Genomic DNA, 23,890 nt, shown 5'->3' on the forward strand with positions numbered 1-23,890 from the left:
TAAAGAAACTCATTTGAAAATGAAGTACTTGTTTAGAGATGTACCCCTTAAATGATCAATGTCAAATATCTTTTGTGAGGAAGTAACATTTGGAGTGCACAATGTTAGGGCAGTCTAATTATCTTTAAAGAGAATTACAATGGTACACTTAGGAGCAAACAAAGATAAACCATAAACACAAACATGAACACACTAACAGTTCTAGTTGGGTGGCTACCAGCTCGATTCAGGGTTATCCTTAGTTTTCCATCTTAAAAGGCTTATATAATACGCTTATTTCAAAAAGCTGATGGAAACAGGAGAAAAATAAACAATCAGACAGTTGAGAAGCCAGAATATTATATTTGGCCAGAAACAGAAATGATAAAATTACTTAGGAACACTGGTTACAGTTTCTTGTTATTTTTTCTGGCATTATAGACAGTAATGAGCATAACTCCCTAGAAACTATGTCTAAGGGCATGACCTAAATGTCAGTCTCGACACAAACTGTCTGAATGGAGAGGCACATGAATATCTCCTGGGTAGGACACCTGGACTGAGCAGCTGATGCTCAATCTGGCAAAATTTTGCTAACCTCTAGATAGGGACTCTGGGTAACCAACCATCTTTGGCACCTGCTCTTGCAGGAGCTCAGCTTGCTTCCTGTAGTTTTTCTCAGTTTTCAAGATTTATTCATTTGTATATTCATCTCTGTGTGTGCACATGTATTCGTTTCTTTGTGTGTGCACGTGTATTAGGGTGAACCTATGGTAAAGTCTTTTCTATAAATCCATCTTCCTGTTGCCCATGAAATTCATCCCCCGAATTTACTAGACAAAGGATTCAGTAACCACTGGCCTGTGGTGACTTTGGTTGTCATTGTCTGTCTGGGAACCTTGCCCCCAAGCTAACAATCATCTAAGGTGAGAAAACCTCTGTTATACTCATCAGGACCCTGACTTTATCCCCAGCTTCCCTGATTACTATAATTACACACTAAAATTCTTTACATGTTAACTCAGCTCTTGTTTTTCTTCCATTGTCACACCAGCCTCTCTATAACTCATCTCCTTAGTAAGCATGCAATGAAGAGGTCAAGGGAGATTCAGACTCCTGGGGCTTGACCGCAGGTCTTTCACATGGTAGTTCTGCAACTCTAGGAAGAGTGCTTAGCTGTGACGTAATTCCCTCCCCTGTGAAATGTGGAGTATGAGGCTACTATTTCATAGGATTGTTGTGACGGTTAGTTGATTACCTGGAATACTTATCTTAGTCTTAACATACATGAATGTTGGCTATTAATACTATGCAATCTCTGTTCTGTTCAGAGCTCATCTTTGTTCTAGGACGTATAACCTTTTGTGCACAACTTGAGGTTAAGAACTGTGAGAGCCACATATGTATGGTGTTATCTCTAGAACATAAAAAATGATACATCAGGAAAAGGGGAGCATTAAACCTTCACCTGTGGCTCAAAGTATGCTTATTATTGAATAGAGAAAAACCAGAGAGTACAGCCTAGGCAAAGGCATGGCTATGAGAATAATGTGGATTTAGTCAGATTAAAAATAGGTAAACATACTATCAACTATAAGATTTAGAAAGTGACACAGGGAGACATAGAAAGCCGGGCGGTGGTGGCGTACGCCTTTAATCCCAGCACTCGGGAGGCAGAGGCAGGCGGATCACTGTGAGTTTGAGACCAGCCTGGTCTACAAGAGCTAGTTCCAGGACAGACTCCAAAAACCACAGAGAAACCCTGTCTCAAAAAAGCCAAATAATAATAATAATAATACAGGATAATTTTTTTATAAAGACAAACTAGTAGTATAATCTGACCTGGAGTTTCCTAGGTTTATGGGCATTTTCCACCATTCTCATATCTTAGATCATTTTAGAATATATATATGCCTCCAAGCCCTCCACCATGGTGGCCTATGAGGAAGAGAAGACAGGATTTAGTGACGAGTTAAATTTAGAGCTGGGCTGTATGATATACAACAGAGAAGGAAGTGGAAAGCACACCCACAGATTAGAAGTTCGAATTCCGAGGAGACATCTCACTGCTTGCACCAGGAGCCCTCGGGAACTGACAGATCTGGGAATTAGATGATTGGTGGTTTTCTTTGTTCTGCATTGAACACCTCCCTGAGGGTGCGATGATTTTACTGCTTCTGTTTAGTCTTTTCCTATTTACTCAAGTATATGAACTGTTTCTTCACAGGAATTTCCAAGGAAATTCTATTTCTTACGTTGACAAAAATGTATGGAAGGCATACCGTTGGACTGAGAAACTGTGAGTATATTTTCTACAAATATGAATACAAAAATAACAGCAGCAACAAAACACTACACTGTAAGATCCTCCTTGGTCCAGATTTTGAGGTAAAAACCTCTGAGAAAAGGTATTTCCTCTTCACAACCAAAATCAACCTATACCGACTGAATTTCTCAGGTAAATTTTGTGGGGACTAAGGTGTAGTTCAGGGGGAGAATAGTTGTCTAGCATGCATGAGACCATAGGTTGAAACACTATCAATTCAGTCAAAAATTATTTTACATTTCATTTGGTATTTCCATGAGCACACAAAGCCAGGGCATGCACGTGGAAGTCAGATGACAGCTTATAAAACTTGATCTTCTTCTGCCCGGAGATTGGATCAAGTTTCAGTCTTGGCAACAAGTCCCCTTCCCCTTGGGATTATTTTGCTGCCCAGATTTTAAAAGTAAATTTTCTGAACTTTGTTTGAAAAGAGTGACAATTTAAGTTTGTCTCCCATATAGAAATCATCTACGATAACATGTTTTGGTTGTGTTTTTTTAGACAGTCTAAGGAAGTAACCTCAACTGACCTGAAACTCACTAAGTAGATCAGGCTGGCCTTACGCTCAAAGAAATCTGTCTGCTTTTCCTTCTTAAGTGCTGGGTTAAAGATGTGCAACCACACCTGGCCTACAATTGCATTCTTAATGGATATAAATTAAATATCAGGTATAGAGAGACCTTCCTTGTGCTCTAATTTTTCACCTCTGAGGTAATGGATTTGTTTTATTTTGCTTGAGGGACAGAGACCATAAGCAAAAGCACCTGGGAGAGGAGAGTTTATGTCCCCTTACAGTTGTAATTCTTCATGAAGGGAAGTCAGGGCAGGGACTTCATGAAGTTTCATACATAGTTACTCTATGTATCTCCAATCATACATAATATGTCATAGTATGTACACATTAGTGAAATTTTAATATTAGCCCATTGATGTTTAGAGAATATCTGGTTTTTCTGATATATGTATGGCTGAAATAAGCATCCTATATACTTCTTTCTGAACATGCATAAGTTTCTGTAAAGTAGATACCTAGAAATTGAACCTCCAGGGTGGAGACCATTGGCTAGGTGAAATTTTAGTTGCCCTAAAAACAAATGGTGCCAACTTATGCTTGGGGCAATAGCATAAGATGGCATTTATTTCTCCATCCCATGTCACCACTGGATGTTCTCCATCTGTTTGACAACTTTTGATCTAGATAACCTTTAATCTTTCAGAATTCTCAGTGAAAATCTCCTGACTGAATTACGTAAGGACTCATTTGAAGGCCTGCTATCTCTCCAGGTTTTGTAAGTTAGTTAAACATATCTATTTGTCAGTTATGTGTTATCTATGGATGAACAAGGGATTTGAATTAGATAGATCTTCATCTGTCTAATGGGTTTGATAGTGCTTGCCTAAAATTCCAGCACTGTGGAGGTAGAAAGCAGGAGGATTGCTGAAAGTTGAAGATCTGAATGGTCTACATAGTGGGTTTCATACCAATTCCAGGACTGCTTGGCAAGACCCTGGCTCTAAAGACAAAAACTTAATAAAACAAAATCTGCAATTAGTCAGTCTGGGTGGGGGGTGTCAGCCCATCTCTAACATGAAAATGCCTTCTTGCATTTTAAATTTCTTATTTATATGAACAAGCTTCAGATAGAAGCACTTCATTTGCAGGGGGGAAACGTTAGTAAGGGCTGAGCAGTTACTGGAACTCCCACAACCCTTGTTTTGTAAGACATATGCTAGTATTTGGATCTAGTCGGCCACACCTCCATCAAGTCTGATCCATGCTCTCGTTTACTGCAGCCCATGAGTTAGGAGTGGTTTGACACCTTTAGAGGACTTGTGCCAGTGCCCTTTTTGTTGAGGGGACAGGGTGCCTGATGAGAACAGCTGAAAGGAGGCAAGATTTATTTGGGCCCTACCACTCAGAGGTTTTTGGCTCCTGGTGGCTGGTTCCATTGTTTCTGGGCCTGTGGTGAGGCGGAGCATGGTAATGGAAGACTGAGGTAGGGCAAAGCTTCAGACAGGGTGAAAGAAGTTGTTCCCGGTAACAAGACACGCCCCCATTCACCTGTCTCCTGTTAGAAATTCCCGGTAACAAGACACACCCCCATCCACCTTCTTCTCCCTTTAGAAATTCCCGGTAAGAAGACACACCCCCATTCATCTGTCTCCTGTTAGAAATTTCCAGTAACAAGACACATCCCCATTTACCTGTCTCCCGTTAGGCTCCACCTCCTCGTGGCACATTCAGAAGGAACTCAGCAGTGAGTTAAGCCGTGGACGACCTTAGTGCCTACTGACTAAGAGACCCCTAACTGAGAACCAAACCTTCAGTATATGATCCTTTTCTTATCTTTCAGGTTGCCGGGGGGGGGGGGGGGGGGGGGCGGGGGGGAAGGGTACTTCATATCCAAACAACTAACAGGGCTAAAAAAGAAAAAAAAAAGATAACCAATAAAGAATTACAATAGAGACTATGTGTGGCCTTCAAACTCTAAAATATTTGCTAATATAACCTTCACAACAATGATTACATGGTAGGATAGATGGAATTAATGCTAACTTCAAGCTGTCCCATCAAAGAGAAGAAAGAGCCATTTACATTAACTCGAAGTCATTGACCCAGAGTGCTTTGGGTTTTTTGTTTTGATTTTTGTTAGTTTTTTGTTTGTTTGTTTGTTTGGGTTTTTGTTTTTCAAGACAGGGTTTTTCTGTGTAACCCTGGTTGTCCTAGAACTCAATCTGTAGACCAGGCTGGCCTTGAACTCACGGAGATCTACTTGTCTCTGCCTCCCAAGTGCTGAGACTAAAGGCATGGGCCACCACCTCCAGGCAACCCAGAATATTTTAACAGTTTGCGGGTTTTGGGGGTTTGTTTTTATTCTTTTTGAAGCATGGCCTAATATAAGCGTAGACTGTCTTCAAATTCTCTAAAAAGTCAAGGTTGACCTTGAACACCTGATTTTTTTGACTCTACCTCACAAGTGCTAGGATTACTGGCATCCACCACCACACAGGTTATGCAGTCTTGGGGCCCAACTGTACTATGTCCCTTATTTTTTTTTTTGAACCTGGGTCTCCCTGTATAGCCTAGGCTGACCTTGAACTTACCCCAATCTTCCTACTTTAGTCTTACAACCCAAATGCTGGAATTATAGGCATGTGCCTACCATACCCAACATGTTCTTACATTTAATCCAAATTAAATTTAGCATTGCCATATTAAGTAATTAGCTAAACACACAAATTACATAAATGATATCATCAACATGATAAACCTATTAGGAGAAGAGGTTACTATTAAGACTTTCAATGTAAGCATTTTTATGCCCATGTCAGAAATAGATTATTAGAAATGATGCTTAAAAAGTATTCCTAATTAGTCCCAGGACAACCAGAACTATACAGTGAAACCCACTAACAAAACAATAAAAATTTCAGCAATCTTGTTACCAAGGAAGAAATACTTCACAATAATTCTGCTTCTTTAGGAATAAGAATGTAGGCCGGGCGGTGGTGGTGCACGCCTTTAATCCCAGCACTCAGGAGGCAGAGGCAGGCAGGTCTCTGTGAGTTCGAGGCCAGCCTGGTCTAGAAGAGCTAGTTCCAGGACAGGAACCAAAAACTACGGAGAAACCCTGTCTCGAAAATTAAAAAAAAAAAAAAAAAAAAAAAAAAGCCATATAATCTCTCAAAATGACTAACTCAAAAATATCTATCAGGATCCATAGTTTTATTTTATATATATATATATATGAATATCATAAAGGGTGAGACTCTTAGGAGATGGATAGACAAAGGAAGTGGCTCTAAAATATTCAAATTCAAAAGTTTAGAGTTTAGACAAAAACAATGTATTTTAAACTCTAATCCTACTAGCCATCCTATTATAGTCATATTAGAAACCTAATAGCTAAGCAAAGCATTATTTCCCTTTTATGTTTCCTAGGGATTTATCCTGCAATAAAATACGCTATATTGAAAGAAGGACATTTGAGTCGTTACCTTTTTTGAAGTATATGTAAGTTACAAATTTAACCCTTTCATATTTGAATTTTAATCACCTTTGTGATGTTTTGATATCTGACTTGCAACTTCACTAGTAGGCAATAAGCTAGACTCAAAAAAAGACAAATATTGCATTTTTATTTGTTTGTTTGTTTTGGTGATAGGACAAGCCTGTTAAGCAAGTTTCTGCCAATGACCTGCATTCCTAGATTTTGTGTGTGTGTGCTAAAAACAGAAGCAGCACTATGCAGGGTGAGAAGGGAGTCTAGAAGGATGAAGAACAAAGAGGATAATGGGATAAAGAAAGCTAAAACATCATGTTTTTCTCAAAGATGGGCGATCAATCTAAAGTGTGTGTGTGTGTGTGTGTGTGAGAGAGAGAGAGAGAGAGAGAGAGAGAGAGAGAGAGAGAGAGAGAGAGAGAGAGAAAGACAGGAAAGTAAGGCTGATGTAGGAGGGAGAGAGGACACCAGCAGAGTGGAGTGGAGAGTAGGGGAACAGAAAAGAGCAAAGTAGAATGAGAGACAGTTATGTACATAAAATTGTCAAGATGAAATCCATTATTTAGTACAATAACTAAAACTTTACTGCAAGTGAAAAGTCATAAAAATTCTATGCCAAATCCTTTTAGTCTGTAATAAGGACGAATATGAGAATTCTGCTGAGTCAGAGTGCATAGTGACAGCGCCAGTTCTCTTTCAGTGCAAAGGTTCAGCCATGGCAATGGTGGGTAAGATACTGCCGTCAAGTGCCAGACACCATGGCTGTTCCTCAATATCCCCCAGCATATAGGACAAACCTGCATGTCAGGGGTGCTAAAAACCCTCCCTTAGAGAAGTAGAAATCACTGACAAAAATGCTGAACATTTACTGTACTAACGTATTCCATATGTAATTATGAAAGAATAAATTATAAGCCAGTATCATCCTCAGATTTCTTTAGCAAATGGAGGAAGTATTGAATTTATGTTTAATTACATATAAATTAGAATCACCAAAAATGCAAATGTTCTAAAGAGTATTTTTCATTGACTTATGTCTCTTTTTTTGAATATTTTAGGAACCTTGGGTGCAATTTACTCACTGAACTGAGCTATGGAACATTTCAAGCATGGCATGGAATGCAGTTTTTACAGAAATTGTAAGTGAAGTAGAATGTAAATACTTATTTGTGTGTTAAAAACCATGCAGATTCCCCAACTGTGAACCCTGTATGAATTGTGGCTAGTTTGTCCCATTCATTCTTTTCCAATGAGGAAACTGAGGCACAGGAGGGCAGGAGACTTGTGTAAATTACAGGACACGATGAGCTTTCCTCATCCTGACCTTCAGCACGGGCACCACAAGTAACACCACGCGAGTAACACCGATAGGTATCGTCATGGCGCCCTCGTGCTGTGGCTCTGATGTGTGATGTTGTTTTTGGAAACCCTCTTGTGAGTTTCACTCTGATTCCCTCTTCCATGTACAGTTCCCAGCTGCTTGAATGGATGCCACATAGAGGTGCAAAGAGCAAAGATTAACACCAACTCCTCCAGGGAGCAAAAGGTAGAGGTGCTTTCCCAGAAATGGAAAGCTGAAAATTTACCCGAGGACTTCTCCCCTCCTTATCCAGAACATTATTTCTCAGGACGCATATGCCTCTGAAGTCATGCATTATCTGTGGGTAAGAGGCACCTTGGCAGCCTGGATAAGAGGGCATCTGCATCTGCATTAAGCTATATGGTTGAAAATATCCATAAAGAAAATATGCTGCTCTATCCTGGCTCTATAGAATACTTTTCTTCCTCAAGAAGAAAGTGAATTTTACTAGCTTTTATCTAAAAATCCGTGTTTGTCAGGCATTGTGGCATATGCTTAAATACCAGTAGTTGCACTCAGGAAACAGAGGCAGGAGGATCGTAAGTTGGAAGGAGTCTTTTTTTTTCTTTTCCTATACCAATGATTTTTTTTATTCTTTTTTAATTAAAATTTCCACCTGCTCCCCGTTTCCCATTTCCCTCCCCTCCTCCCAAATATTGCCCCCTCCCCCAGTCCCCTCCCCCTATCCCCACTCCTCTTCTCCTCCCCCCACACCATTCCCCCTCCCTCTCGATACTGGAGAGCAGTCCAAATTCTCTGCCCTGCGGGAAGATGAAGGTCTTCTATCTATGTCCAGGAAGGTGAGCGTCTAAACAGGCTAAGCACCCACAAAGCCAGTTCATGTATTAGGATCGAAACCTAGTGCCATTGTCCTTGGCTTCTCATCAGCCTTCATTGTCCACCATGCTCAGAGAGTCCAGTTTCAACCCATGCTTATTCAGTCCCAGACCAGCTGGTCTTGGTGGGCTCCCAATAAATCAGTTCCACTGTCACAGTGGGTGGGTGCATCCCTCGTGGTCCTGATTTCCTTGCTTATGTTCTCCCTCCTTCTGCTCCTCATTTGGACCTTAAGATGAGAAACATGAGAAGGGGAGGATGGGAGGAGCTCGGGGGATTGGGATGGTTGGGATATAGGAAGGGAGGATACGGGAGCAGCGAAGTATATATCCTAACCAAGGGAGCCATCTTAGGGTTGGCAAGAAACTTGACTCTAGAGGGGTTCACAGGTGTCCAGGGAGATGTCCCCAGCTGGTACCTTGGGCAACTGAGGAGAGGGAACCTGAAATGACCCTATCCTATACTGATAAATATCTTACATATCACCTTAGAACCTTCATCTGGCGATGGATCGAGGTAGAGACAGAGACTCAATTTGGAGCAACGGTCTGAGCTCTTAAGTTGGAAGGAGTCTTGGACTAACAGTAGACTCGTGTCAAAAACAAAACAAAGCAAAAAATCCCACTTTGTGTGACGTTCAGTGACCAGGAGGAAATTATAAACTCAAGAGGGATTTTCTGCTCTGGATCTGAGTTTGGGCGGCTGTAACCTGTCTGGTAGGTCAGAAACCCAGATTCACAGTTGGTTCCCATGGGAGGATGGGTTTGTGGTGTGCTGGGGCTGGATGAACTGTTCTGTAGATGTTCCTTGTAGCAGTCTCCCCTCTCCAGAACAATTTGCTGACTCCTAACTTGGGGGAAAGGGACCAGAGGGTCTGGCGGGTTAGAAAGACTCATTCAGGTGCATGGACTTGTTATCTCTAGTTTGTGTTCATCTTGGCAGAAGGAGTTTGCTTCCTTGTGATGAGATGAGCAGAGCTAACTAGTATTGGACATTGATATTCACATCATGTTATCTGAACGGAACAATGGTAGCTCTCAGAATTCAGTCACCATAACAGATTGGCTCAGTGAGGCAAGCATAGTGTGTGCTTGTAAGCCCAGCTACTCAGATGCTGAGGAGGGAGGATGTCTTGAGTCCAGGAGTTCAAGACTGACCTGGGCAGGATAGTGAGAACTCATTAAAAAAAAAAAAAAAAAAAAAAACCTTGACAATTGTTGGCAGAGGCTGCTTATTCATTTCCTGGCTGCCCAGACCCAAAATAACCACTCAGAAACTGTATTAATAAAAACACTGCTTATGCATATTTCTAGCTAGGTCTTATATCTTAAATTAACCCATTTCTATTAATTTGTATCGTCATGTGATTGTGGTCTACCAGTAAGGTTCCATCCACCATCCAGCATCTGTCTCCTGCCATGGCTACATGGTGTCTCTTTGATTCTGCCAACTGTCTCTTTCTCTGCTTGCCCTATTCTGTGCACCAATAGGCCCAAAGCAGCTTCTTTACTAACCAATGGCATTCACAGCATACAGAAGGGAATCCCACATCATACAAGGGGCACAACCCACCTAGTGTGTGCTGGGAGTTTGACTCCTTTGTTTGGATCCAACACTCAACTCTTTGTGATAGATAAGGGAGTTTTCTTCAGGAAATATCCCATAGTAGGACACAAGCTTCTTGCATCTTTCCAAAGGCAAGTTGCCAAGAGAGAAACTAGGAATTCTGTGACATATATCACACAGTTCCTGCGGTGTTTGTTAAGTTGAACTTCTGTCCTCCCTGCATTACAAAAGTCTGTACAAAGATCCCAGCCAAAGTAGGTTTGTCTAGGGCTGAATGAAACCTAAGCCCAAGTGCCAAAGTCCTAGCAGCTTCTATATTAATAAACTCTGCATGTTATTTTTATTTCCCATTAGATAACGGTCAGACCTCTCAAGATCTATATTCACCCCTGGTTTCAGGTACCTACTTGGATACAGCCTCCATGTTATTGACAAGCCCTGATGAAACATGTTAGCACTACCTTCAGGGTCAGATGCTCTTGAATCTAAAATCCAGGTCAAAGACACACCAAAAGCTCACTAGTTAAGTGCCATTGTTTTATTGACAATAGGAATCATGCCTCTTTCATATGAAAAAAGGTATAAAAAAAACCAATAGTGGTTGACAATCTATATGGTAAGTACACCCCCTCGCAACTTTAAAGTGCTTCTCCTTCATTTACCTACACAGGTCCAGACCAGTGACTTGTTTTCAAACATTATTTTAGTCACTTCATTGCTATTAATAATAAACTCCCTGAAGGATTCCACTAGACAGAAGAGCTACACATTATTCAGCCTGAGCATATTCACGTGGTTGTAGGAAGACCATTTTTTGGTTCCCAGCTGCTCAGCCCCAAAAATAATCACACAGAAACAATATTATTTAAATCATTGCTTGTCCCATTAGCTCTAGTTTCTTACTGGCTAACTCTTACATGTTAATTTAACCCATCTCCATTAATCTGTGTATCTCCATGTGGCAGTGGCTCACCAGCAAAGTTCTGGCATTTCTGACTCTGGCAGTGGCTCTCTATGTCTTTTCCTAGACTCTGCCTCCTTTCTCCCATTATTCAGTTTAGTTTTCCCTGCCTAGCTCTGTTCCCCTGTAGCTCTGCTATAGGCCCAAAGAAGTTCTTTTATTAACCAATGACATTCACAGCATACAGAGGGAAATCCCACATCACTGGGTAGTTTGTCTGCAGCCCATCAGTGCTGTTCCAATAGCTTAACCCTGAAAGGAAAATTCAAGTTTTATCCCTACTGAAGTGTCTACCCACTCTTAAAAATATCCATGGAGTAAATGGCCATAAATTGGACCCAGTAATACTCTAGTGCTTCTTTCTAGCCTTCTAGCATTGATTTCCTATGGGAAACTATTCATGTCCAAAAGTTTGCTTCTGGGGCTGGAGAGATGGCTTGGTGGTTTAAAACACATGCTGCTCTTGCAGAGGACCTGGGTTTGATTCCCAATACCCACATCCTAGCTCACAACTGTCTGTAAACTCCAGTTCCAGGGGACCCAATGCACTCTTCTGACTTCTGCATGTAGTGCACCTACATACATGCAGACATAATACTCAAACACATAAACTAGTAAGTCTAAAAAATTGAATATGTTTTTTAAAAAAGTTGCTCCTTTCAGGACACAATCCTCCCTTTGGTTTTCACAGTATCCTGGCAGCTGCAAATGCAAAAACATTAAAGATGAAAAGAGCAACTCAAGCCTGTCCTTTGGGATGATTTAGGCAAGTTGTTTAATTTGTAACCATGCAGCAGTTCTGAAAGGGTCACATCAAACATTGTGATAGCTTTCCTCGCTCTGTGGCATCCTATTCTTCCCACTGGTGTGGGAAGGCACCCTCTCTTGCAATCCTAGTAATTCTCCCTCTGCCTATAACAAATTTTTGATGCCTACATTCATGAGATATTTGTTTTGTTCTAGGCACTATATAAAAAACTGAAACGAATGAAGTAGTGCCAAAAGAATTGGGCATGTGGTACATATTCAAGCTTGTTACTTTATTTTCACTCTTCCCAAAACTCTTGCAGTGAAACCATTAACAAGCAGGAGGACCACTAAGAGACTGTGTCTTCTGGGCAGCTTCACTCAGCTTGTTGTGCATTGTTTTTTTTATCATGAAGTTGACTTCTACTTCTAATCGGACCTGTGGTGGTTTGAAGAAAATGCCCACCAAAGGGAGTGGCACTATTAGGAGGGGTGGCTTTGTTGGAGCAGGTGTGGTCTTGTTAGAGAAAGTGTGTCACTGTGGAGGCAGGCTTTGAGGTCTCATGTCTGCTCAAGCCATGCCCAATGAGATAGTTCACTTCCTGTTGCCTGGAGATCAAGATGTAGAGCCCTCAGCTCCTTCTCTAGCACCATGTCTGCCTGCACACCGCCAACTCCCACCATGATGATCTTGGACTAAACTGAAAAATTGTAAACCACCCAATTAGTTTTCCTTTGTTAGAGCTGTCATGGTCCTGGTGTCTCTTCATAGTGACAGAAACCCTAACTAAGACTGGATCTATGAAGCAGAGAGCTGTGTTTCTTTCTAAGAAATTTGTGGGGGCTGGAGAGATGGCTCAGAGGTTAAGAGCATTGCCTGCTCTCCCAAAGGTCCTGAGTTCAATTCCTGCAACCACATGGTGGCTCACAACCATCTGCAATGGGGTCTGGTGCCCTCTTCTGGCCTGCAGGCATACACATAGAAAAAATATTGTATACATAATAAATAAATAAATAATTTTTTTAAAAAAATAAATTTGCGTACTTGTAGAGCTCCTGGGCATACTAGTATCTGTCATCCCCAGGGTTCCTACCTCTGGCCCGTTGTAGATACAAAGTCACTAGTGCTGAGTTACCTGCTCTGTCTAGGCCCCTTCTAGATGTCTTTGAATCCTGCTCTACTTGGTAAGGAAAATGCTACTAAAGAATTCAGATTTCAGGCTCATCTGATTGACCTCTCTTCACTAGAAACTTACAGACCCAGAGTTTGAACCCAGATCCTGCTGGCTCAGGCCACCTTTGCCTGTTCTTCACGGCCATCTTCCTCATGGCAAGTTTAAGCATCGTGACTCTCAGCACTGTGATTAAGATTCCAGCTCAACATTCCTGATTTCTTGGAATCTACTTGTATAACACAGAATCCCACACTGAGGAATTTCATATGGGGAGGCATGTTCTCAAGCTCATGGGCCTTGTAGATGAAGAAAAGAAAGGATTTTTTTCTTTTTTCACATACTTCATGCATGCTGGATCAGGGTCTGGGTCCCTCTGTTTATTTTCTCTGACCATCTTCTAAGGAACCTACTTTCCTTCCTGCCTGCATGCCTGCATGCCTTTGGGATTCTAATAATGGTGCTTTTGGAGGCAGCCTTAGTTTCTCCTTCTACATGTGCAGAACTCCAAGATTAGCCAGGGGTGAACTTCCTCCCATATTCTTGGGTTGTTTTCTACGGAGGCTTGAGCATACATACATGTGCCCGACTCTCCAAATTCCCAGGAGAGTGCTTGGGGCCTTCTGTTTCCCAAACTCTCATACGAGCATCTCAAAGTTCCTTTGGACATTGTGTTCCTCTGCTTTCCCATCAGTTCTATTGCTTAGGCTCTTTGTTATCCCTACTGTCCTCATGTAACTATCTCAATTAAAACACTTGCCTGCAATCGTTTTCCAGAAGTATCTTCTGGGGAAGTTTCTAGAACTAGCGAATGCTCAGTCAGGTCAAATACAGACAAATCTAGTCTCACTAGGAGCCACCAATTCCTGGGGTCAAGGCTTTGCAGGAACTGCAGCTCCATTCTGCTCCTGCTAGTAGTGGGGCAGTGGGCTGTTTTTCAAGGTTGCCATGGAGTTCAGATGAGGAATGATATAGGGCAAGTTAAAAATGATACAAATCTTAGTGTTCTTACAGAAATTCATTTGGGTTTTTTTTTTAATTAATGATTCTGGAGTGTGATAAATAAGCCTTTGGTTAAATTGTCACAGTTTGATAATTCATTGTCTTATGGAGGGATGGACTCTGATGTCCTTACTCAACTGTTTTCATTAAGGTCAACATGTTGTCATAGTTTTTAATCTCTAAAGTCTCAGTGACAATGGCTAATTAAATGTTAATCTTGGGATATGATTAGGGAAAAGGAAAACAAGGAAACTATAACTCTTCTAGAAGCATTCACAAATGAGCACAAGGTTTACACAGTTAACTTCTAAGCCAGCCATGGTAATGCTTACATTACTAATCCCAGCACATGGTAGGTAAGGTCAGGAGATCAGAGTTAAAAGGACATCCTGAGCTTTATAGTGAGTCCAATATTTAGTACTATTTAGTCATTCTTATAATTTATATTTCAACTGTTTAACCTTTGCTTGCTTATTTGCATATGCCATGGTGTAAGTGGAAGACAACTAGATTCAGTGACTGAAATATGGTTGTCAAGTTGGCAGTAAGTCCCCTACCTGCTAACTGCCATTTGCACCAACTGGCCAGTCCAGAAAATTATGTTTTTAAAAGTTCTCCAGAAAGAACGTAATCAAATGGCATGTGGTGGTGCACACTTTTAATTCCAGCACTTTGGAGGCAGAGAAAGGCGGATCTCTGTAAATTCGAGGTCAGCCTAGTCTACAGTGGGAGTTCCAGGCAGCCAGAGCTACACAGAGAAACCCTGCCTTGAAAAACAAAACAAAAAAGAATATGGTCAAAATATGTTGTATGAGCTAGAGTAGTGGCCATAGCTCACGAATAACACACACCACCTGTGCATGAAGTCCCGCGTTCAATCACCACCACTGTCAAAAATAAATAAAGGGGAAAGGCTATGGTTAGGTGTGGAGATGGCTCAGCAGGTAAAAACTCTTGCTTCACAAGTGGACGACTTAAGTTTGGATCCTGGAACCCAGCAGAAGGAGAAAACAGACTGACACATGCATAGGCTTGCTCAGTCTATGCTGATCAAGAGCACAAGTCACAGCATGTGATGGGGGCTGGCTGCGGCTCCTCCAGCAGTCTTCTGTTTCTCCTCCAAGTCCAGGGAAATTTTCCTATTATTTTTCTTAGTGAACTAACTACAAAACATTTTATATTTCTAAAAATTGACAAATACCTTGAATTATGGGTGACATTAAAAATAGCCTTTCCTTATAGTATGAATAATAAAAACACAGAGAGATATTGGGGTTCAACCTGAAGATTAGAAAAGCAAATCAGCTAGCCACTGGCTCTTAGCTCGACCTCAGCATGAAATGGTGGTCCTGCCTCTGGGAATCCTCAGAATGAGCCTGAGCCTGAGACCTGTCTCCTCCCATCTTATATTCCTCTCTAGGGCTGGGATTAAAGGTGTGCACTACTACTGCCCGGCTTCTATGGCTAACTAGTGTAGCTATGGGGATTAAAGGTGTGTGTCACCACTGCCTGGTCTGTAAGGCTGACCAGTGTGGCTGTTTTACTCTTTGATCTTCAGGCAAGCTTTATTTATTTAAATACAAAGGAAATATCACTATGTTACCCCTTTTTTTCTAAAATAAAAAGGCTATAATTAATATAAGAAAAACTATATACAGTAAGTACAATGATTATATGCAATATGTACAGGCAATAAATACATCAACTGTAACAACAGGTGCCTTGTTGGTTCCTGGCCACTTAGCCCCAAATAATCACACAGAAACTGTATTAATTAAATAACTGCTTGGCCTATTAGCTCTAGCTTCTTATTGGCTAACTCTTACATATTAATTTTAACCCATTTCTATTAATCTGTGTATCACCATGTGGCAGTGGCTTACTGGGTAAAGTTTTGGCATCTGTCTCTGGCAAGGCTCCATGGCTTCTCTCTGACTCTGCCTCCTTTCTTCCAGCGTTCAGTTTAGTTTTCCCCACCTAATTAAGTTCTGTCCCATATCAGGTGGCTCTTCTGATATGAAACAGAGAGTTTGGATTTCACTTTAAAAAGCAGCTTGGGTTTAGGGAAGGAGAGACACAGTCCAACTCCAAAGCCAACTTTAAACTTTAATTAGTCTGAGGTTATCAAAAGACTATTTTCATTATATTTCTATATAGAATAACAGAAATAAATATTTGGGAAGATTCATAAAATTTTATCATGTTGGAAATGTGATATACCAATAGGTCAATTTACTTTTTTTTGAGACTTTTTTTTCTGGATGATTTGTCTTTGTTTCTTCAGATGTCTCATTTGTCCAGTGGTCTTCAGATTTCTTACCTGGATACCTTTATTTTACTGAAAAGACAGGAACAAAACCCTTCTGCAACTCTAATTTTGGAGAGATTCCCTTTTGGCAAGTTCAAGCTGATTAAATGAAAAGCATTTGACAGTTTTATAGGTTGGTTCTGATTAAATGGCCATGCTGTTTGATGAATTATCATCTCTTCTAATTAAGAGATGTCTGTTGTTCAAAGTGAATCTTTATCAATTTTGATCATATCTTTTCTTCTCCTGTTGAAATAAAGCAAAACTCCTTCCCCAGTGTAACACATGTCCTGGTTTCCATTCTGATGTCAACATCTTTAAAGTATATCAGCTGATTTAATTCTGTAGTTTTTTTCCAGTGTCTCTCTGCAGCTGCTATTCCTTTCTCATTAACATTTGGAAGATTCAAAGTTAATAAAGCATCATTCCATCTATTTCTGGGGTTATTTATCATCCCTTTCTGTTTATTTAACATATCCTTTAGAGTTAGATTTGACCTTTCTATAACTGCCTGTCCTGGAGAATTGTGTTGCATGCCTGTAATATGCTTTATATTATAATAAGCAAAAAACTGTTCCATTTTCTTAGAGACATATGCTGGAGTATTGTCTGTCTTTATTTGTGCAGGTATACCCATGATGGCCATAACTTCCAGTAAATGTGTGATTATTGAATCAGTCTTTTCTGAACTCAAGGCAGAGTCCCATTGAAGACCTGAATAGGTATCAATGGTGTGATGTACATATTTTAGTTTTCCAAATTCTACACAATGAAATACATCCATCTGCCAGATTTAATTCCTTTGAGTACTCTTTGGGTTAATTCCTGCAGGTAGTGGTGTTTGGTTGTATAAAGAACAAGTAGGTTATTTCCTTATACTTTCCTTGACTTGTTGGCACATGATGGAAAAGTCTTTTTTACTGCCCATCCCTGACTATATCTTAGTAACTGAAAAAATAATGAAATCAATTCTGTATCATCTGGTATAAATTCAGCTGTTTTAATATGCAAAACAACTCTTTCTGCATATTGCAAATTGGTAACTATGTTGTGAGGTTCTTTAAAATTCCTTAGTACCATGAGAATAGCATATAGTTTTGATTTTTGGATCAAATCATAAGGGCTTTGGTCCAATTTACTTAAATTTTCTGATTTCCAACCTGCCTTTCCTGATTTATTTGCATCAGCATAGAATGTAGGGGCTCCAGTTATTGGTGTGCCCCATACAATGTGAGAAAGGATCCAGCTAGTTCTCTTGAAAAGTTGAATTCTCTTACTTTCGTGATAGTTGTTGCTAATCTCTCCAAAAAATACTACAAGTTCTTTGCCAGGGTTCACTTTCTTCAAATAATTTGTCAATTTCATTAGTATTAAAAGGTACTATAGTTTTTGCTGGGTCTATTCCTGTTAATGGACGAAGTGTTGTCATGAGGTCTATGTCCTGCCCAGTTCCTGCAATTATTAAGTCCCAAAGAAACATCCAGAGGTCTATATTGATTGTCCCATTAGCTCAGGCTTCTTATTAACTTTTAATAACTTATATTAGCGTATTGTTCTTGTCTGTGTTAGCCACGTGGCTCAGTACCTTATTTGGCAGTCACATCTTGCTTGCTCTGTGGCTGGGTCACAACTACAGAATGCACTTCACTCTCCCCAGAATTCTCATTGCCCCAGTTCTACTTCCAGCCTGGTTGTCCTGCCTATACTTCCTGTCTAACTACTGGCCAATCAGCATTAACTTAAAATATAATTGACAGAATACAGACCATTGTCCCAAAGCACTCCCCTACCCATCTTTTTTTAAAGGAACCAAGAACTCTGAATCTAATACCCTTTGCTTAGCTTTTCTCCTGACCATTAGCCATAACAACTTGTAACCAACATTGTAAACAAATGAAAATATCCATAGTCCATTTTGGGGGGAATGGCTGTAGTTTCCAGGCTACTTCCTGCTGTTTGGGGACACTGATAATCTTATGGGGACCTAAAGAAAATTTAGAATTATCACCAAGTCATGACTGGAGTATCCTGTGAGGCTTGATCATCTCAGGCAGCAGTCTAGAATTTGTTTTTAATGAGAACTCAGACATCTGGGCCATCTGTTCCTACCAGATATTTCTCAGGTGGTCTTCCTTGATCAAACCTGATTTTTCTTAACTCAGAATAAATTCATAGCCTCTCATTTTCTATGGAAACAAAAGCAAAACCTCTTCTCCAAAGTAACATACCTTTTGGCTTGAATTTTGAAGTAAAGGTATTTTCAAAATATTTATGTTTTATTAATCCAGCAGCGTTTATAAACAAATACCTTCTAGCAGCTATTGCTCCTTACTCAGCAGTCAAACAATTCAAAGAGAACATAATAATATACAGTATCCAGACTCTCTGTGTATATTTCATCTTTATGTGGCTTTATTTTAACCTCTATTTTTTTATTTTTACTTTTAATTTTTGGCTTTTTGAGACAGGTTCTCTATGTATCTTTCGCTGTTCTGGAACTCCCTCTATAGACCAGGCTGTCATTAAACTCACAGAAATCTGCCTTCCTCTGCCTCCCAAGTACTGGGATTAAAGGTGTGTGTCACCACACCTTGAGTTCACAGAGATCTGTCTGACTCTGTCTTCAAAGCATTGAGATTAAAGGTGTGTGTCACCACACCTTGAACTCACAGAGATCTGTCTGACTGTCTCCCAAACATTGAGATTAAAGGTGTGTGTCACCACACCTTGAACTCACAGAGATCTGTCTGACTGTCTCCCAAGCATTGAGATTAAAGGTGTGTGCCACCATGCCTTGAACTCACAGAGGTCTGCCTGCCTCTATCTTCCAAGTGTTGGGATTAAAGGTATGTGCCACCATTCCAGCTACTCTCTCTTTTTTTTTTATTTTAAGGACTTTAACCTTTTTATTTTCTCTCCCAAGCCTGCATATATTTTTAACACACGTAAAACACTTAGAGGTTCTCTTCATCTTTAAATCTCTTTTTATTGTATATCTCTCTTTTTCTGACCATGTGAGTATTTAACTTGTTAAACAATATGGAAAGGATTAAAGCCGTGGCTTTGATGGCTGGATCCAGCCCATTCCTTAGATTTCTCAGATTCTAGCCTCATGGTGGAGGTACCAGCTGTAGTCATGTTTATTGGCACAACTCTATGACATTTTAAGGTCCCTGCCAGCAAGCAAGCTGCAGCACCCCAACAACAAATGGCACCCACATGGACAACTGAATCCACATAAAGCCTGAGAGAGCTTGGGAAGTAATTCTAGACAGAAAAGAATAGAGTAAAGCATGGCTTATTGATAGCAGCACTTTCTCAGGTGGGCTCTGCTCGCTAGAGGCAAATGTGTCTCATTTAAGAGAGGCTTCCTGACTCAGCTTTAGCTGCAAAACCTTGCAGCTCTTTTAAGAGATCCTGCCACGAAACACTTAAATAGTGTTGATGAAAAGCTGACTGCATGCTCTTTGGTTTTCAGTCTTAGCAGGAAAAAAGCACTGCCATTTTAAAATGTCAGCTTTCTAGGCCATCCTGCCAGTGCAAACTCTGACTCTTTCAGGCAGAAGGTCCAACTACAGAGCATTTGAGTGTGGTTTGTAAGCACACTGTTGCAGCTTGCTTGCTGGCAGGGGCCTTGAAATGCCATAGAGTTGTGGCAATAAACATGGCTCCAGCTGGTACCTCCACCATGAGCCTGGAATCTCAGAAATAAGAAATGGGCTGGATCCAGCCTTCAAAGCCACAGCTTTAATCCTCTCCATATTGCTTAGCAAATTACAGACTCATGTGGTCAGAAAAAGAGAGATATATACTGTGAAGATAGATTCAAAAACAAAAAAACCTCTAAATGGTTTACTGTGTTTAAAAATATATGTAGGCTTGAGAGAAAAAAAAGAAAAAAAGTTAGTAGTTGGGTGTGGTGGCATACACCTTTAATCCCAACACTTGGGAGGCAGAGGTAGACAGATCTCTGTGAGTTCAAGGTGTGGTGGCACTTGGGAGACAGAGGCAGGTGTATCTCTGTAAGTTCAGGGACAGCCTGATCTACAGAAGGAGTTCCAGGACCTCCAAAGATACACAGAGAACCTGTCTCAAAAAGCCAAAAATTAAAAATAAAAGAGGTTAAAATAAAGCCACATAAAGATGAAAAATATACAGAAAATCGGGATACTATATATTATTATGTTGTCTTTGAATTGCTTGACAGCTGAGGAAGGAGCAACAGCTACGCTGAGGAAGGAGCAACAGCTACTAGAAGGTATTTGTTTATAAATGCTGCTGGATTAATAAAACATAAATATTTTGAAAATACCTTTACTTCAAAATTCAAGTCAAAAGGTATGTTACTTTGAGGAAGAGGTTTTGCTTTTGTTTCCACAGGAAATGAGAGGCTGTGGATTTATTCTGAGCTGAGAAAAATTAGGTTTGATCAAGGAAGACCACCTGAGAAATATCTGGTAGGAACAGACGGCCCAGATGTCTGAGTTATCATCAAAAACAAATTCAAGACTGCTGCCTGAGATTATCAAGCCTCACAGGATACTCCAGTCATGACTTGGTGATAATTCTAAATTTTCTTTAGGTCCCCATAAGATTATCAGTGCCCCCAAACAGCAGGAAGTAACCTGGAAAACTACATCCACATTCCCAACAAATGGACTATGGAAATTTTCATTTGTTTACAATGTTGGTTACAAGTTGTTATGGCTAATGGTCAAGAAAAAAGCTAAACAAAGGGTATTAGATTCAGAATTCTTGTTCCTTTAAAAAAAAGATGGGGAGGAGTGTTGTGGGACAATGGTTTATATCCTGTCCATTGTAGTTTAATAAAATACTGATTGACTACTAGCCAGGCAGAAAGTATAGGCAGGACAACCAGACAGGAAGTAGAGGCAGGTCAATGAGAACAGGAGAATTCTGGGAAGAAGGAAGTCCTAGTCTGCAGTTGTGACCCAGCCACAGAAGTAATAAGATGTAACTGCCTCATTGAATAAGGTACTGAGCCATGTGGCTAACATGGACAAGAATAATGGGCTAATATAAGTATGAGTTAATAAGAAGTCTGGGATACTAGGCCAATTGGTTCATAACTAATGTAGACCTTTGTGTGATTTTTTTTGGGGGGAGTTAATGACTGCAGGAACTGGGCAGGACAGAAAACTCATTCAACAACAAAGTCTCAATTTTTCTTTTAGAATTAACTCAGAGACCTTTTCCAAATAAGTTTTTAATTTTTCACTCAGCTTATGTAGTAAAAAAGGTCCATTCTAAAATAATGTCTTCCCTTTGCATTAAAATTCCTGTAGGGGAATGTGTGGAGGGTAGTATGACCAGAATGCATTAAGATTCAGATCCGTGCGAATCTTCTGAATTTCCTTCTGTAATTTCTCTTCACTAAAAGTCAATTCTCTCAGCTTCAGCTGATAATTCCCTGGGACTATTTAAGTCCTTGTCACTATCTAAGGTTTTGTCTAAATTAACATCAGGACCTATTCCAATAGTAGGCCAGAGATTGGAAATGTCTTCTAGCCATCTTTGGAATTCATTAAGAGTCTGCAATCAATCTCTCCTAGTTTGCACCTTTTGAGGTCTCAGTTTTTGTAAACCTATTTTGTAGCCTAAATAATTAATAGAGTCTCCTCTTTGGATTTTTTTAGGATCAATCTGTAATCCCTAAAAGAGCAAAATTTTATTTACTTCTTTAAAAATTCTTTCTAAAGTATCCAATTTGAATCAGACAGTAAAATGTTGTCCATATAATAATAAACTATAGATTCAGGAAATTGACTTACAAAACATTGGCACGGGGGGGGGGGCTATTTAACATTCTCTGTGGGAGAATCTTCCATTGATATCATTTAGCAGGTTGAGAATTATTATAAGTTGACAATGCGTAGGCAAATTTTTCTCTGTCTTGTGAAGTATACCTTCTTTAAAGGCATTGTGAAGAAACAATCTTTTAAATCAATAGCTGTAAGAGGCCATCCTTTAGGAGATAGAGAAGGCAAAGGAATGCCAGACTATAGAGAGCCCATTGGTTGGATCACCTTATTAACAGCTCTTAGATCTGTTACCATTCTCCATTTTCCAGATTTCTTTTTAACAACAAATACAGGAGAATTCCAAGGGCTGGTTGATTCTTCAATATGCTGAGTATCTAGTTGCTCCTGCACCAGCTGTTCTAAAGCCTGACCACAAGTTTAACATTTGCTTCACAAAAGGTGAATGCATGCCATATGAGACTATTTGCTTCCTTGAATATCCTTAAATTTAACATTGGCACAGGAGTCCAATTAGCTGTAATAGAGCCTGTAAGGTTATTGGATATATTAAGGTTGGTTGTCTGAAAACCTTAGGGTGTTCCTTTCAATTCTTATAATGCAATGCTCACTTTCCTTGCTGCATAGTGGTGGCGCACACCTTTAATCCCAGCACTCAGGAGGCAGAGACAGAGGCAGGCAGATCTCTGTGAGTTCAAGGCCAGCCTGGTCTACAGAGCAAGTTCCAGGACAGCCAGGACTGTTGCACAGAGAAACCCTGTCTTGAAAAAAAAAACCCAAAACAAAACAAAAGCAAAAAGCTTTTCCTATAGGTTAAGGGCTTTATTACCCTTTTACTTGTTTGTTGGATTTTTTTAACCTAAAAGCTCTTCGGCATCTTTTCCTTTATATCCCTTCTTTCCTCCATTTTACTTTATTTTTTCCTATACTCGCGGATGGTATCCAAGGGAAGGAAATTCATGGATTCTAAGTATATTATACAATAATAATAATATATAGTAATATATACCTATAAAGGATGTTATAGGTAAAAAACATAATGATTTTTTAAAAATATAGATGTCTATGCCAAAGAAATTAATACAAACTTTTGAGGTAGTTTCAAGATGCTGCATTGTTTGTAACATAAATTCTATCACATTTTTCAGAATCCTCAGCCAGAACCCTCTGACAGTTGTTGAAGATCCCTACCTTTATAAGTTGCCAGCATTAAAATATTTGTGAGTATTGTAGCTGTCTCATGGTTCCTTAGATGAGTTCTAAGGAACTCATCTTTATTTCCATCAGGAGAGCATTTTGTCTTAAAAATTTTTTTAAAATCCCAATTTTAGTTTTAACTGAATGTTTAAAAAAAAACCATTGACTGCCCAGGGAAGGCAGTGACTGCTTTTAATTCCAACACTTGGAAGGCAGACACAGGCAGATCTCTGAGAGTTACAGATCACCCACGTGTGTACATTGGGAGACACTGTGTCTTAAAAGAAAATGAAATAAAAGAAATAAGAGTAGGGCCTGACAAATAGAGGGTTTCCAGCAAGTCTGAGGACCTGAGTTCAAGGACTAGCTCGTGTTATTTGTTCTCTGACCTCCACAAATACATTGTTGATGGAGGAGGGTTATCTGTCTATGTGTTACTTTCATTGGCTAATAAATAAAGAAAACTGCCTGGCCCATTACCTCTAATCTCTTATTGGCTAGCTCTTACATATTGATTCAACCTATTTCTATTAATGTGTATTGCCATTTGACTGTGGCTTACCGGGACGAGTCTAACCGGCGTCCATCTCGGAGAGGAGAGCTATGGTGTCTGACTCACTGCCTTCTTCCCCCAGCATTCTGTTCTGTCTT

At 40.0% G+C, this 23,890-nt stretch overlaps 1 protein-coding gene across 1 annotated transcript in view; it reads left to right on the forward strand.

The window, feature by feature from the left end:
• The first annotated feature begins 1,909 nt into the window (after positions 1 to 1,909).
• The window catches only part of LOC130877085 (leucine-rich repeat-containing protein 37A3-like), a 32,910-nt gene continuing 10,929 nt past the window's right edge, over positions 1,910 to 23,890 (forward strand). Inside the window, exons 1-6 of the mRNA XM_057773991.1 lie at positions 1,910 to 1,970; positions 2,185 to 2,278; positions 3,523 to 3,594; positions 6,249 to 6,320; positions 7,368 to 7,448; positions 23,191 to 23,262. Of these exons, the coding sequence (XP_057629974.1) occupies positions 1,910 to 1,970; positions 2,185 to 2,278; positions 3,523 to 3,594; positions 6,249 to 6,320; positions 7,368 to 7,448; positions 23,191 to 23,262 (452 nt within the window). The remainder of the gene's footprint in view (positions 1,971 to 2,184; positions 2,279 to 3,522; positions 3,595 to 6,248; positions 6,321 to 7,367; positions 7,449 to 23,190; positions 23,263 to 23,890) is intronic.

Source organism: Chionomys nivalis, chromosome 7, assembly GCF_950005125.1.
Source record: "Chionomys nivalis chromosome 7, mChiNiv1.1, whole genome shotgun sequence".
NCBI classification, from domain to species: Eukaryota; Metazoa; Chordata; class Mammalia; order Rodentia; family Cricetidae; genus Chionomys; species Chionomys nivalis.